The 12756-nt window shown below is 44.1% G+C and overlaps 1 protein-coding gene across 1 annotated transcript in view; it reads right to left on the bottom strand.

Moving 5' to 3' along the window:
• The window catches only part of NME7 (NME/NM23 family member 7), a 297536-nt gene that overhangs the window by 186453 nt on the left and 98327 nt on the right, over positions 1–12756 (bottom strand). Inside the window, exon 2 of the mRNA XM_082244475.1 lies at positions 2989–3096. Within this exon, the coding sequence (XP_082100601.1) occupies positions 2989–3096 (108 nt within the window). The remainder of the gene's footprint in view (positions 1–2988; positions 3097–12756) is intronic.

Below are 12756 nucleotides of genomic sequence, written 5' to 3'. Positions count from 1 at the left end.
AGTAATATACACTGCTCAAAAAATTAAAGGAACACTTTGAATACACATCAGATCTCAATGGGGAAAAAATCTCATGCAGGATCTATTCTGATATGGACTGGGTAATCTGTTAGAAACAAAATGATGCCACGTCGTTTGATGGAAATTAAAATTATGAGCCTACAGAGGGCTGAACTAGACACCCCCAAAAATCAAAGTGAAAAAATGATGCAGCAGGCTGGTCAATTTTGCCAAAAATTCATTGCAGCAACTCAAAATGGTACTCAGTAATTTGTATGGCCCCCCACGCTCTTGTATGCATGCCTGACAACATCGAGTCATGCTCCTAATGAGATAACAGATGGTGTCCTGGGGTATTTCCAGATCTGGACCAGGGCATCACTGAGCTCCTGAACAGGCTGAGGGGCAACCTAGCAGCGTCAGATCGACCAAAACATAATGCTCCAGAGGTATTCTATTGGATTTAGGTCAGGAGAGCGTGGGGGCCATTCAATGGTAAGAATTCCTTTATTCTCCAGGAACTGGGTGCATGCTCTTGCCACATGAGGCCAGGCATTGTCCTGCACCAGGAGGAACCCAGGACCCACAACACCAGTGTAGGGTCCAAGGATTTTATCCCGATTCCTAAAGCAAGTCAGGGTGCCATTGTCTAGCCTGTAGAGGTCTGTGCGTCCCTCCATGGATATGCCTCCCCAGACCATCACTGACCCACCACCACACCAGTCATGCTGAACGATGTTACAGGCAGCATAACATTCTCCACGGCTTCTCCAGACCCTTTTTACGTCTGTCACATGTGCTCAGGGTGAACCTGCTCTCTTCTGTCAAAAGCACAGGGCGCCAGTGGGGGACCTGTCAATTCTGGTGTTCAATGGAAAATGGCAATCGAGCTCCACAGTGCCGGGCAGTGAGCACAGGGCCCACTAGAGGACATCGAGCCCTCAGGTCCCCCTCATGAAGTCTGTTTTTGATTGTTTGGTCAGAGACATTTACACCAGTGCACCTGTTGGTAATTTCATGAACACCAAAGCAGCTGAAACTGATTAACAACCCCCTCAGCTACTTAACTGACCAGATCAATATCCCAGGAGTTTAATTGACTTGATGCTGTACTCTGATTAAAAAGTGTTCCTTTCATTTTTTTGAGCAATGTACTTTAAACAGTTACAGCAACAGTTTTTTTTACGTTTTTGGGATAAAGTTTTTACCTAAAAAAGCTTTTCATTGTATGCACCCCTTTCAGTGGTAAACAGATTGTCCCAAACATCTACCTGAAACTGTGCTGGACAGCTTGGTCTGTTAAATTAGAAGATGAAAAATATCAGCCTAGGCTGGCCATATAATATACAATTTTCTTGTACACATGTCCTTTAAGCTGGCCATACACCAGCCGAAAAATCGTTCAAACTCATTTACGAAAAATTGGTCGTGAGAGCAGACAATCGTGCCATCATGTAATGACCGAATTTTGAACGATAAATCGTTCAATGGACGTTTTTCGTTCAGTTTATCACATGTGCCTAGTGTAAACAGTTGGGCCGAGAAACACATTAACCTTTCAATTTATTGTTCGTTTGGCAGAATTTTTCAAACTTTTCCTTTGATTTTTCGGGCTCTGAAAAGTTAAAAAACTATTTTCTACTTGTGCCCATTAACTGGACGAAAACCGAACGATCGGACCAAATGACAGATATTCGAACGGTTTTTCGGCTAGTATATGTCCAGCATTAGATTTACCGAAACCATAGAATATGAGGTCAAACCTAAACATTTTCAATTTGTATGCAATCAGGCAGGACTATGCACTACATAGAAAAGGTAAATCTAAAGGAAATTGAATAATGTATGGCTAGCTTTAGTCCCGGTTCACATTTCTGCGATGCGGGAATGCTGCGAATATACAGTGTGTTCCCCCATCGCATCTGCACCCCTGGCAGTTCACACTGCCATATGCAATACGCTGGGGGTGTCAATTAAAGGTTAACGACACCCCCAGATCAGATCGCATATTGCAGTGTGATCTGAAAGTTCGCACAGAATCGAATCGCACTAGTGTGAACCACCATGCGATCTGAGTCTGCTGCGGACCAAAAAAAGGGTCCTGTGCGTGTTGGGTGCGATTGCGGTAAGAATTCAGCCATACAAACTGTATGGCTGAATTTGCACCGCACAGAGATTGCATGTAACTTTAGGAGCAGTGCGCTCCCAATTACATGCGATCTCTGTGATCGCACAAATGTGAATCGGCACTAAAGCCCCGTACACACGTACCGATCGTCGGCCGAACGATCGGCCGTCTTTTGTCCAGGGCTGTCGTGTCTGTTGAAAACTGCAAAAGACTGCACACACATTTTTTCGGCCAACAACAGCCGACAGCAGAAGAGATGTCATGTGATGGTTAACTTTCCTTGTCTTTTTTCTTTTCTGAGCATGCCCAGTCTTGCTAATCGGCTGTCTGTCGGCCGAAATCTGTACTGACTGGCGAATAATCGGCTGTTCTGGTGTTGGCCAACAAAAATTTTAATGCCTACACGACAGATTCTGTTTGGCCGAAAATGCGCTGTCGGCTGTCGGAAGCATCATACTAACAAGCCTACAATTGGCCGATCGGTCGTCGGCCTAATATTTACGGCCGACAATCGGTACGTGTGTACGGGGCTTTAGGCTACATTCACACCTGTGATTTAGGCCAGTGCAAATTGAAACAGCAGGAAACAGACTCCCGCTGCAGCTCTGAGTGGCTGGGTGTGGGCCTTTTTCACTATAACGACAGGTCCCCGGCGGCAGCAGCTACTTTCAAATGCAAGGGGAATGTATGTCCAAGGAGGCTGCATTTGCTCATGATCACATGCCCAAAGCTCTCCAACACAGGCCCTACATTTCTATATGGAATCCTAGACCCAAACAAATTAAAAGTCGTGGAAAATTGAGTCAACCTTGAAAAAATGATTTGTACAGTATAAAGTATTCCACTCTAAAATATCTCACCATTTCAACAGATCCATCCTTAGGATAGAAGAGCAGCTGATAACGCCTTTGAAGGGCAGCACTTGCATCATACCATTCAGCAATGAACACATATCGATCGTCTTCACTCTGAAAAAGAAAAAATTCTTAGTATCTACTCATTTATAAAATATCTTTACCTTATTTCACTACCTTTTTAAGTGATAGCGCAGGGGCTTCTTATACACTTAGGCCCCTTTCACACTAGTGCGACTTGTCCCGCGCTTTTGGACCGCAAAATCGTATGACAAGTCGTTTTCCATTATTTTCAATGAGCCCCATTCATATCAGTGCGTTTTGAAGTTGCACCGACTTCAAAGTAGTTCCTGCACTACTTTGGCACGATTTTAATGCGTTTTGAGGTATATAGCCATAGCCATTGCTTTCAAAATCGTGTCAAAATTGCGGCAAAGTCGCGTCAAAATCATGCCGCAAAATCGCGGTAAAATCACGTCGCATAAGTGTGAAAGGGGCCTTAATGTACTCATTTACATTAATAAGAAAACACATTCCCACATTCCACATGCGGGCCCCTGAAGCAGCAAAAATTATTCCTGCTGTCTGCTAAACGCAACCCATTCAACTGAATGGGGGCAAGCTGGTGTGGGGTTTAAGGGGTTAGCAACAAGGTGGCGAGGGAGCAAAATAATGCCACCTTACCGTCTGTCAAATGCCCTCTTAAGAGCAATCCAAGCACAGAATGCTCTTCAGAGGGCTCTTGTAAACAAGTCCTTAGACAGCTGTCACTAGAACAAGTGTAGCCATTAAAAGATTTCCCTTTGACAAATTAATTTTTTCTATTTTTCCTCACTTGGTAACAGTGGTCACCATGACAAACCAAGAGGGTAAATCTCTCCAGACAGCAATACAAATGTGACAAAGGTCGTAACCCTTTCTTATTTTTAGGAAATTGAAAAAAAAAAAAAGTTTAGCATATACTTATGATGCTTAATGCACAAAAAATGTGCAAAGCCTTAAAGGGTAACTCCACTTTAGTGGGGAAAAAAATAGCAAATAAAGAAAAAAGCAATATATCGTATACAATTGCGACACAAATCATATTGTAATTTAATGTTATTAAAAATGGCCTTTCCTTTTCAATCTACAGCTGTTTTAATTTTCTGGAAATGCAATGCAATATGGCTATCTGGATTTGTTCAGTACACAGAATGTGTACAGACCACACCCCAGAAATATAATTTCCTGCTTGTGTGATTGGCTCACCAATTTTCCCAGAAGTCTGTCCAAGATACAAGTCAGATTTCAGGCATCCCTTGCAACAAAAATGTCATTTTTGGTGAGATACTCCTAAAAGGAACACGTCTAAAGGGAAGCAGGCCCAGCAGTTTTCCTCATTAGTGCTCTGCAGCTGCACAGCGGACAGATAATTATGAAACCACTCCCATTAGACTCAGGGCTCTTTCACACGGGCGATCCGATCAGATCCGCCTGTCAGTTTTTTAGGCGGATCTGATCGGATCCTCCATGCAGCTCTATGGGGCAGCGGGTGTCAGCGGAGACATCTCCGCTGACACCCGCTGCCATCCGTATCCGATCCTGTCCGTGAAATCTGGACGGATGGAAACCCTATTTTTCCATCCGTTCAGTAATCGGATCGGATCGGATGAGAGCGGACAGGCGGTCCGCTCTCATCCGATCCCCCATAGAGGGCAGCGGGGGCTGAGACACCTCCCTCTCCGCTCTACAAGCGGAGACGGAGCTGTCATCCGCCGGCTCAGCGGGGATCGCGGATCAATCCCCGCTGAGCAACACGGATCCACCTACGGAGGCGGACCGTGTGAAAGAGGCCTCACTCAGCACAGAGGAACAAACAATGATTTCTTCAGAATTACAAAAGGTAGGAATCTGCAATGTTTGTTAAAATCCTTGTAATGTTCATAGATCACCCAGAGGGGAATGTTTTTTTCCTCAACAAAAGTGGAGTTACGCTTAAGCTATGCAAAGACTGAGAAGAGAATAACCGCATTTTATTTTTTTGAACAAATAAAGAAACCCACAAAAATACACACAACATTGGGATTATCAATGCTGTTTTTTAATCTAAAGGGATAACTGATAGATTTAAAGTGGTTGTAAACCCTTACATATACCCAGCGAAGTGACTGGCCTCCGGAGATACACAGAGGTGAAACAAATCCTCCTACATACGTTGTACCTGCTTATCTGCAGTCTTTTTTTCTATTCGGCCGTTCAAAGTCCAGAATTTATAAAGCTTTTCTGAGCTGTCCGAAAACAGGGGGCGGGGAGCTGAAATTACACATTGCAGAGCTCAGTATGGAGAGCTGATTGGAGGGAAGAGACATATCCCCCTTCACACAGCTCACAGGAACAGAGCTGAGGCTGTCAATCACAGGCTGTGTGCTAGAGATCACTCCCGTCACTTTTTTTGGTGTCAGGAAAACTTGTCAAAAGTAAAACAATATATAGGAATATGCCTTTATATTTCATGTCTGAGGTTTACAAAACTAAACTGACTTTGTATTTCCTAAATGTAGCCATGAACATTAAAATGGTTATTACCAGATGTAGCTGATTTGTTGGGCATCTTATATTACTATTAGATATCTCATTCCAAGGCTGGCCATAGACAGAGTGAATTTCTTTCCTGCACACACAGGTTGCAGGAAAGAAAATCGCTTGATTCCCCCATCAACACAGACAGTGCTGATAGGGTAAATCCCTCCCGTGGAGCCATTGTTTTCTCCTGACGGGGAGAAAATCCAGCAGGCTGGTTGTACCCAAGTTGATTGATCGATCAACTTGGGTACATTAGGCTGCCTACACATGGTTTGAATCTTGGCCAGTTCAGCAGGCTTAAGTCTCCAATACACAGCTTGAAAATTGGCTGATTTCTGCTGAATTGGGCAAATTTCAGGCTTAGTCCGCACCCCCCATTGTGACAAAAGTCAATTTTTCAATTTAACGTTTTTAAGAAGGATCCAGGTAGAAAATAGTCAGCAAACAGCGACTGCATCCGATCAGTTGCCAGTTGCTGTGTCTATACATAAAACTGTAAATAGGAAATTGGGCCTACATTTCCAGCCACTATCATCATTCCATCCAGTGAGCTCAAGATAGTATTCTTTAAATAGAATCAGTTCAGCAAACTGTTTAAACAATGATAGCACTGACATCTTAGCCATGGGCAAACTAAACCCTGGAGTAAATATACGCCATATAAAAGAAATGACGTGCAAATAAACTTCTGTGCCATTATCTGGAAGCATATTTGTTTTAGATCCTTCTCTATCAGTACCTAAATATTTACCCCATAGGTTAAAGCTAAAATACCTTACATTTTTGGCATGAAGAGGAAACCAAAGAGGGGATTTAAACATGACTTTTAACTACAACCAGCTGATAAGACATGATGTAGTGTCCAACTAAAGATACCAACTCACTTCAAAGGTCAGTTAAAGCGGTAGTAAACTGCACCATTTCCTTTTTTTAAACCCTGCAAGCAGGGCCATCTTACCGAATGGGCACGCTGGGCAGTTGCCCGGGGGCCCCACTTGCCCAGGGAACCAGCTCCAGCCAAGCATTAGTCCGGATTCCCGTGTGCATCCTGCCACCGAACTTAGCAGGTGGCAAGCGCCTGTCGGCCCTGCGCTGCTGTCAGGTCACTTGGGCCATGTAGGGGGATCCCACAACTGCAGGAATGTCTGTCCGCCTCCACGGGAACAGGCACACACAGGACAGTCAAGTCTGACTCCCATCCGTGTGTGTGTTCACCGGACCCAGCCGCCCAACTTGACATTAGCCTGGCACTGCTGTACCAATAAATGTCGCCTTATCGATAATTTGCATTTTTTTCCTGTGGGTGATTGTGTAGGCAGGGCCCCAGTGCAATGCTTTGCCCAGGGCCCTTTAATGCTCTTAAGACGGCACTGCCTGCAAGGTAAAGGCATACTAACACATTATGAAATACTTACCTTAGAACAAAGCCCTCCAGTGGTGCACTGTAACTGCTGGCAGGGCTTCCATCTTCATCTGTTTGATTGGCTGTGCCACCATGATGCCACGGACCGCGGCATGGGTATGCCGCCCCTTCAGGGCGCATGCAACAGTGACATCACTAGCTGGATGCAGTGTTATTATCTCCTAAACATTGCAGGCTTAGGAGATATTCATGGTACCTACAGGAAAGTCTTATTATAGGCTTACCTGTTGGTACAAGTGGCCAAAAAGAGTTTACTTACACTTTTAAGCTACCACTGGTGACCTTCCAGGTAGAGAAAGAGGGGAAAAAAAAACCATAGAAGCTAGAAAATTATAGGGAAAATTCAAAATCACACATATGCATAGTTAGTGAGGTTGAAAAAAGACATCCGTCCATCCAGTTCAACCTAGGGTGGGTGTGTTTGAAGTTAACCGTACTTTGTATACCCCTGTATGTTGTGGTCTTTCAGGTGACTGTCTAATCACCTTTTGAAACTCTCGATGCTGCCTGCTAATACTACTGCTTGTGGAAGCGAATTCCACATCCTTACTGCTCTGACAGTAAAGAACCCCCTATGTATTTTAAGGTTAAACCGTTTTTCCTCTAGTTTAAGTGAGTGGCCATGTGTCTTATTGTATTCCCTTCCTCTTAAAAGTTTGTTCCTTATGCTAGGGTCGCCAGTACAGTATTTGTACATTGATATCATATCCCCCCTCAATTGTCTCTTCTCCAGAGAGAATAGGTTCAGTGCTTGTAGTCTTTCCTCATAGCTGATGTCCTCCATTCCCCTAATTATTTTTGTTGCCCTTCTCTGGACTCTCTCCAGTTCCAGCACATCCTTCCTGAGGACCGGTGCCCAGAACTGGACAGCATACTCCAGATGTGGCCGGACCAGAGTCTTGTAGAGTGGGAGAATAATCTCTATTTCTGGAGTGAATCCCCTTTTTTATACATCCCAGTATTCTTTTGGCTTTGCTTGCAGCAGCTTGGCATTGCATGCCACTGCCAAGCCTGTTGTTCACTAGGACCCCCAGGTCCTTTTCCGTCTTAGGGTCCTTTCACACGAACGATCCAATCAGATCTGCTTGTCAGTTTTTTAGGCGGATCTGATCAGATCCTCCATGCATCCCTATGGGGCAGCGGATGTCAGTGGAGACATGTCCATGTCCATGCCATCCGCATCCGATCCTGTCCGTGAAATCCGGACAGATGGAAACCCTATTTTCCATCCGTCCAGGGAATCAGATCAGATGGGATCGGATGAGAGCGGACAGGCGGTTCGCTCTCATCCGATTCCCCATAGAGAGCAGCACATGGTTTTGGTCTGATCTATCAAGTTGTATATGAAAATGCATTATTCATCTTTCAAAAAGTGTTACCCAGGTTATCTACGTACCTCCCGAAGCCTGGCTGAAAAACTCCCACTGATGGAAACCTCCTTTCCTGCCTTGTTGCTAAGAAACTCCCAGGTGTTACTGCTCACTACCACCATCACAAGAGCCAGCTCTCAAACAAGCACACGTGTGACCCACGATATCTGCTGTCGCAGCATGGCTGAGCTCAGGACTACTGCAACAGGGAAGAGAATGCATGTGTGGGGGGTTGAATCGGTGAAAAAAAACAGACTCCTGTGAGTTTTTACTGTCCTAGCAACAAAGCAGGACAGGGAGATGCCATCTCAGGGAGTTTTTCAGCCACGCTTCGGGAGGTACGTGGATAGCCTACCCCTATAGCAAGGGAATCATTCAACTTTGGTCAAAGCTGCATAGTTTGTTTTTATCTACAGACAACCCTTATTAGCATAGACAGTTGTTTTGGGAAGGTAAACTAACCCTTTAACCACTTGCCGACTGCCGCACGACTATATACGGCGGCAGTCAGCCCCTCACAGGCAAAATGACATAGGGGTATGTCACTAGCCTCTGAGGCTCTAGGGGGCGAGCGCGCGCTGCCGGAGGTGCGCTCCCGCCCCCGCTCGTTCGCGGACCCCCCCCCGCACATGTGACCGGCGGACCCGATGTCCGCCAGTCACTCGTGATCGTCCGCTGTGAAGGGAGAAAGGCAGGCGGCTAATGTAAACAAAGCCGCCTGTCATTCTCCCCTGTGTAACAGCAGAGATCATACAGTCCTGCTATGCAGGATCGTATTTCTCTGCTGTTACACAAACAACCACATCCCTTCACAGTTAGAAGCACACCCCTAGGGACACTCTTAACCCCACCTTCTCCAATAAAGTTAACCCCTTCCCTGCCAGTGTCATTTTTACAGTAACAGTGCATATTTTTAGCACTGATTACTGTAGTAATGTCACTGGTACTCCCAAAAGTGTCAAAAATGTCAGTCAAGGGTCCGATCTGTCCGCCGCAATGTCGCAGTCCCGCAAAAAAATAAATCGCAGATCGCCGCCGCCACTCGTTAAAAAAAAGACAAAAATCTTTCCCTTAGTTAGTAAACATAATAACAAAATAACTTTTGCGCAAACCAATCAAAATACGCTTTTTGCAATTTTTATTTACCAAACATATGTAGCAGAAAACAAATTGGCCTAAAATGTTAAAAAAAATTAGATTTTTACATTTTTTGGGGGGAATTTCATATAAAAAAATGTGAAAAATATTGTTATTTTTGCAAAATCATCGCTCTTTTTTTGTTTGTAGCGTATGATCAAAAAATCGCACAGGTGATCAAATACCACCAAAAGAAAGCTCTGTTTGTGGGAAAAAAAAGGACATCAATTTTATTTAGGTACAGCGTCGCACGACCGCGCAATTGTCCGTTAAAATCACGCAGTTCCGAATCGCAAAATAGGCCCTGGTCAGGAAGGGGGTAAAATCTTCCGGGACTTAAGTGGTTAAAAGCCCCTTTGCAAGACAGTTTATCCAGTGCAGACTGGTTCTCTTTAAAGCGGAGTTCCACCCTAAAAATGAACTTTGCATCATGAGTTAGAGTAAAAAAACCTGAAAAAGAATTGGATAATTAATATTTTTTTTTTTTGTTTCACTTACCTTGTTTTTAATGAAAGTAAACTTACCTTCCTTCCTCTTCCTCCTTGTGCGGCCGCGGCCCCCGACGTCACTTCCTCCTTTGCATTGCGTCCTGGGAGATGAGCGTCATCAATCCCAGGATGCAATGGGAATGGCCGGCCACTACTCTGATTGCTGATCGCAATCTACAGCACATGCGCGAGATTGCGATTGGCATTCTGGGTAGCCAGGAACCCGGAAGAGGGACACAACGGGGTACACCATGGCTTCAGATGCCCACACCGGAGATGGCCGCGCTCTGCAATCAATTTTAAAGGTAAGAATTTATCTTTATTCCAAAACTGTAATGTCCTGTAATGTGGGGTTAGTGTTAGGGTAGTTGGGGATATGTTAGGATTAGAGGGGTATTTTTAGCTTAAAAATGTATTTTTGCACGGAACTTTAGGTGTGAGAGGTGCAGCTACTATAATGGCGAAAGGCAGTGCTGTAGCCTGATTTTAAACATTATTTTCTTGCTCTGTTTTTCTGTAGCTTGCAAGGTCTTCCACTTAATACATCAGTGAAAGTGACACATAATTCTCCAGCAATATAATCCCCTTAATACACAAAAAATGGATTAACTGAATAAGCGGTAAAGGGAATGGGTCAATAAGTACAACACCTGCGTGAGATGACTCAGGATCTATACTAGTTCTGGAGACAGTAAAGCTGAAAAAAAAAATGAAAGCGGATCTTCCTTGCATCTGAGCACCACAAACCAAAAACACTACTGAATTCCTTTTTTAATATTCAAAGTAAACTCACACCATCAATCCGTGTCCCCATGCTTTACTTTGTTGAGAAATCACCCCCTAGCATTTTCTAGATGTGGATATCTTGAGTAAGGGAAGATGATTCACGTAGCATTTACTTCCTTGAATCCATCTGCCCTTAGCTCAAGCATGCATGTTGGAGGGTGTGCTTAGCTGAGAAAATCCCTCCTCCCCTCCTGAAGACTCCTGGGATGTATGACATCATTTGCCTAGGCAAGAAACCAGGAAGTAACTGAAAACATTTAAAAACAAGAAAATATTATATACTTCCCTATGTATTTACTAATGCTAGCAGTATGATTAGAAATAATCAATGTTGATTGGGAGGGTGAAGTTTGACTTTAATGTGTCACTGGTCTGGATGTAGAATACAGCATATGGTTTATGGTTACTTTTATCATAACCTTAATACACAGGTGTTTTGATGTGTGACAGAATTCCTTAAAGTGGTTGTAAACCTCAGACATGAACCATGAACAAAGCATTTCCCTCTATAGTGTGTACTTGTCTCAATTAAGAGCACTAAGTGTCATTTCTGTCTGCTGCTTCATTCCTCTTCTATCTGCAAGAATAACTTCTGAAAAGATTTCCTGACACCAAGAGAAAAATGGTGACAGGGGAGGGATCCCCAGCAGATTGACAACCTCAGCTCTGTTCCTGTGTGCTGTGTGATGTGGGGGGGGATATTTTCCCTCCAATTAGCTCTCAGAGCTCTCCTCACTGAGCTCTGCAGAGTGCGACTTCAGCTCTCCGCCCCCTTTCTTCAGAACTCTCAGGCAAGCTTATAAATTCAGCACTTGGAGTGGATGTAGAGAAGAAGACTGCAGATAGACAGATACAACTTATGTAGGATGATTTTGTTCTACGGTATCTCACAAAAGTGAGTACACCCCTCACATTTTTGTAAATATTTTATTAATCTTTTCATGTGACAACACTGAAGAAATGACACTTTGCTACAATGTAAAGTAGTGAGTGTACAGCTTGTATAACAGTGTAAATTTGTTGCCCCCTCAAAATAACTCAACACACAGCCATTAATGTCTAAACTGCTGGCAACAAAAGTGAGTACACCCCTAAGTGAAAATGTTCAAATATGGCCCAAAGTGTCAATATTTTGTGTGGCCACCATTATTTTCCAGCACTGCCTTAACCCTCTTGGGCATGGAGTTCACCAGAGCTTCACAGGTTGCCACTGGAGTCCTCTTCCACCCCTCCATGACGACATCACAGAGCTGGTGGATGTTAGAGGCCTTGCGCTCCTCCACCTTCCATTTGAGGATGCCCCACAAATGATCAATATGGTTTAGGTCTGGAGATATGCTTGGCCAGTCCATCACCTTTACCCTCAGCTTCTTTAGTAAGGCAGTGGATGTCTTGGAGGTGTGTTTGTGGTCATTATCATGTTGGAATACTGCCTTGCGGCCCAGTCTCTGAAGGTAGGGGATCATGCTCTGCTTCAATATGTCACAGTATTTGGAAAAAGAGCAAGTTGGGCGTGTAAACAGGGGACTTTATAAATTTATAAAGTCCCCTGTTTACACGCCCAACTTGCTCTTTTTCCAAATATTCACATTGGGACGTGGTGCTTTATACCTTAAGTAATTGTTACTTGTATGAGCTGGTCTTCCATATTTTTTCTAATATGTCACAGTACATGTTGGCATTCATGGTTCCCTCATTGAACTGTAGCTTCCCAGTGCCGGCAGCACTCATGCAGCTCCAGACCATGACACTCCCACCACCATGCTTGACTGTAGGCAAGACACACTTGTCTTTGTACTCCTCACCTGGTTGTCGTCACACACGATTGACACCATCTGAACCAAATAAGTTTATGTTGGTCTCATCAGACCCCAGGACATGGTTCCAGTAATCCATGTCCTTAGTTTGCTTGTCTTCAGCAAACTGTTTGCAGGCTTTCTTGTGCATCATCTTTAGAAAAGGCTTCCTTCTTGGATGATAGCCATGCAGACCAATTTGATGCAGTGTG

The sequence above is a fragment of the Pelophylax lessonae genome (genome assembly GCF_965119305.1).
Source record: "Pelophylax lessonae genome assembly, chromosome: 2".
Lineage (NCBI taxonomy): Eukaryota > Metazoa > Chordata > Amphibia > Anura > Ranidae > Pelophylax > Pelophylax lessonae.
Note: the sequence above shows the minus strand (reverse complement) of the source record. Positions and strands in the feature narration are given on the sequence as shown.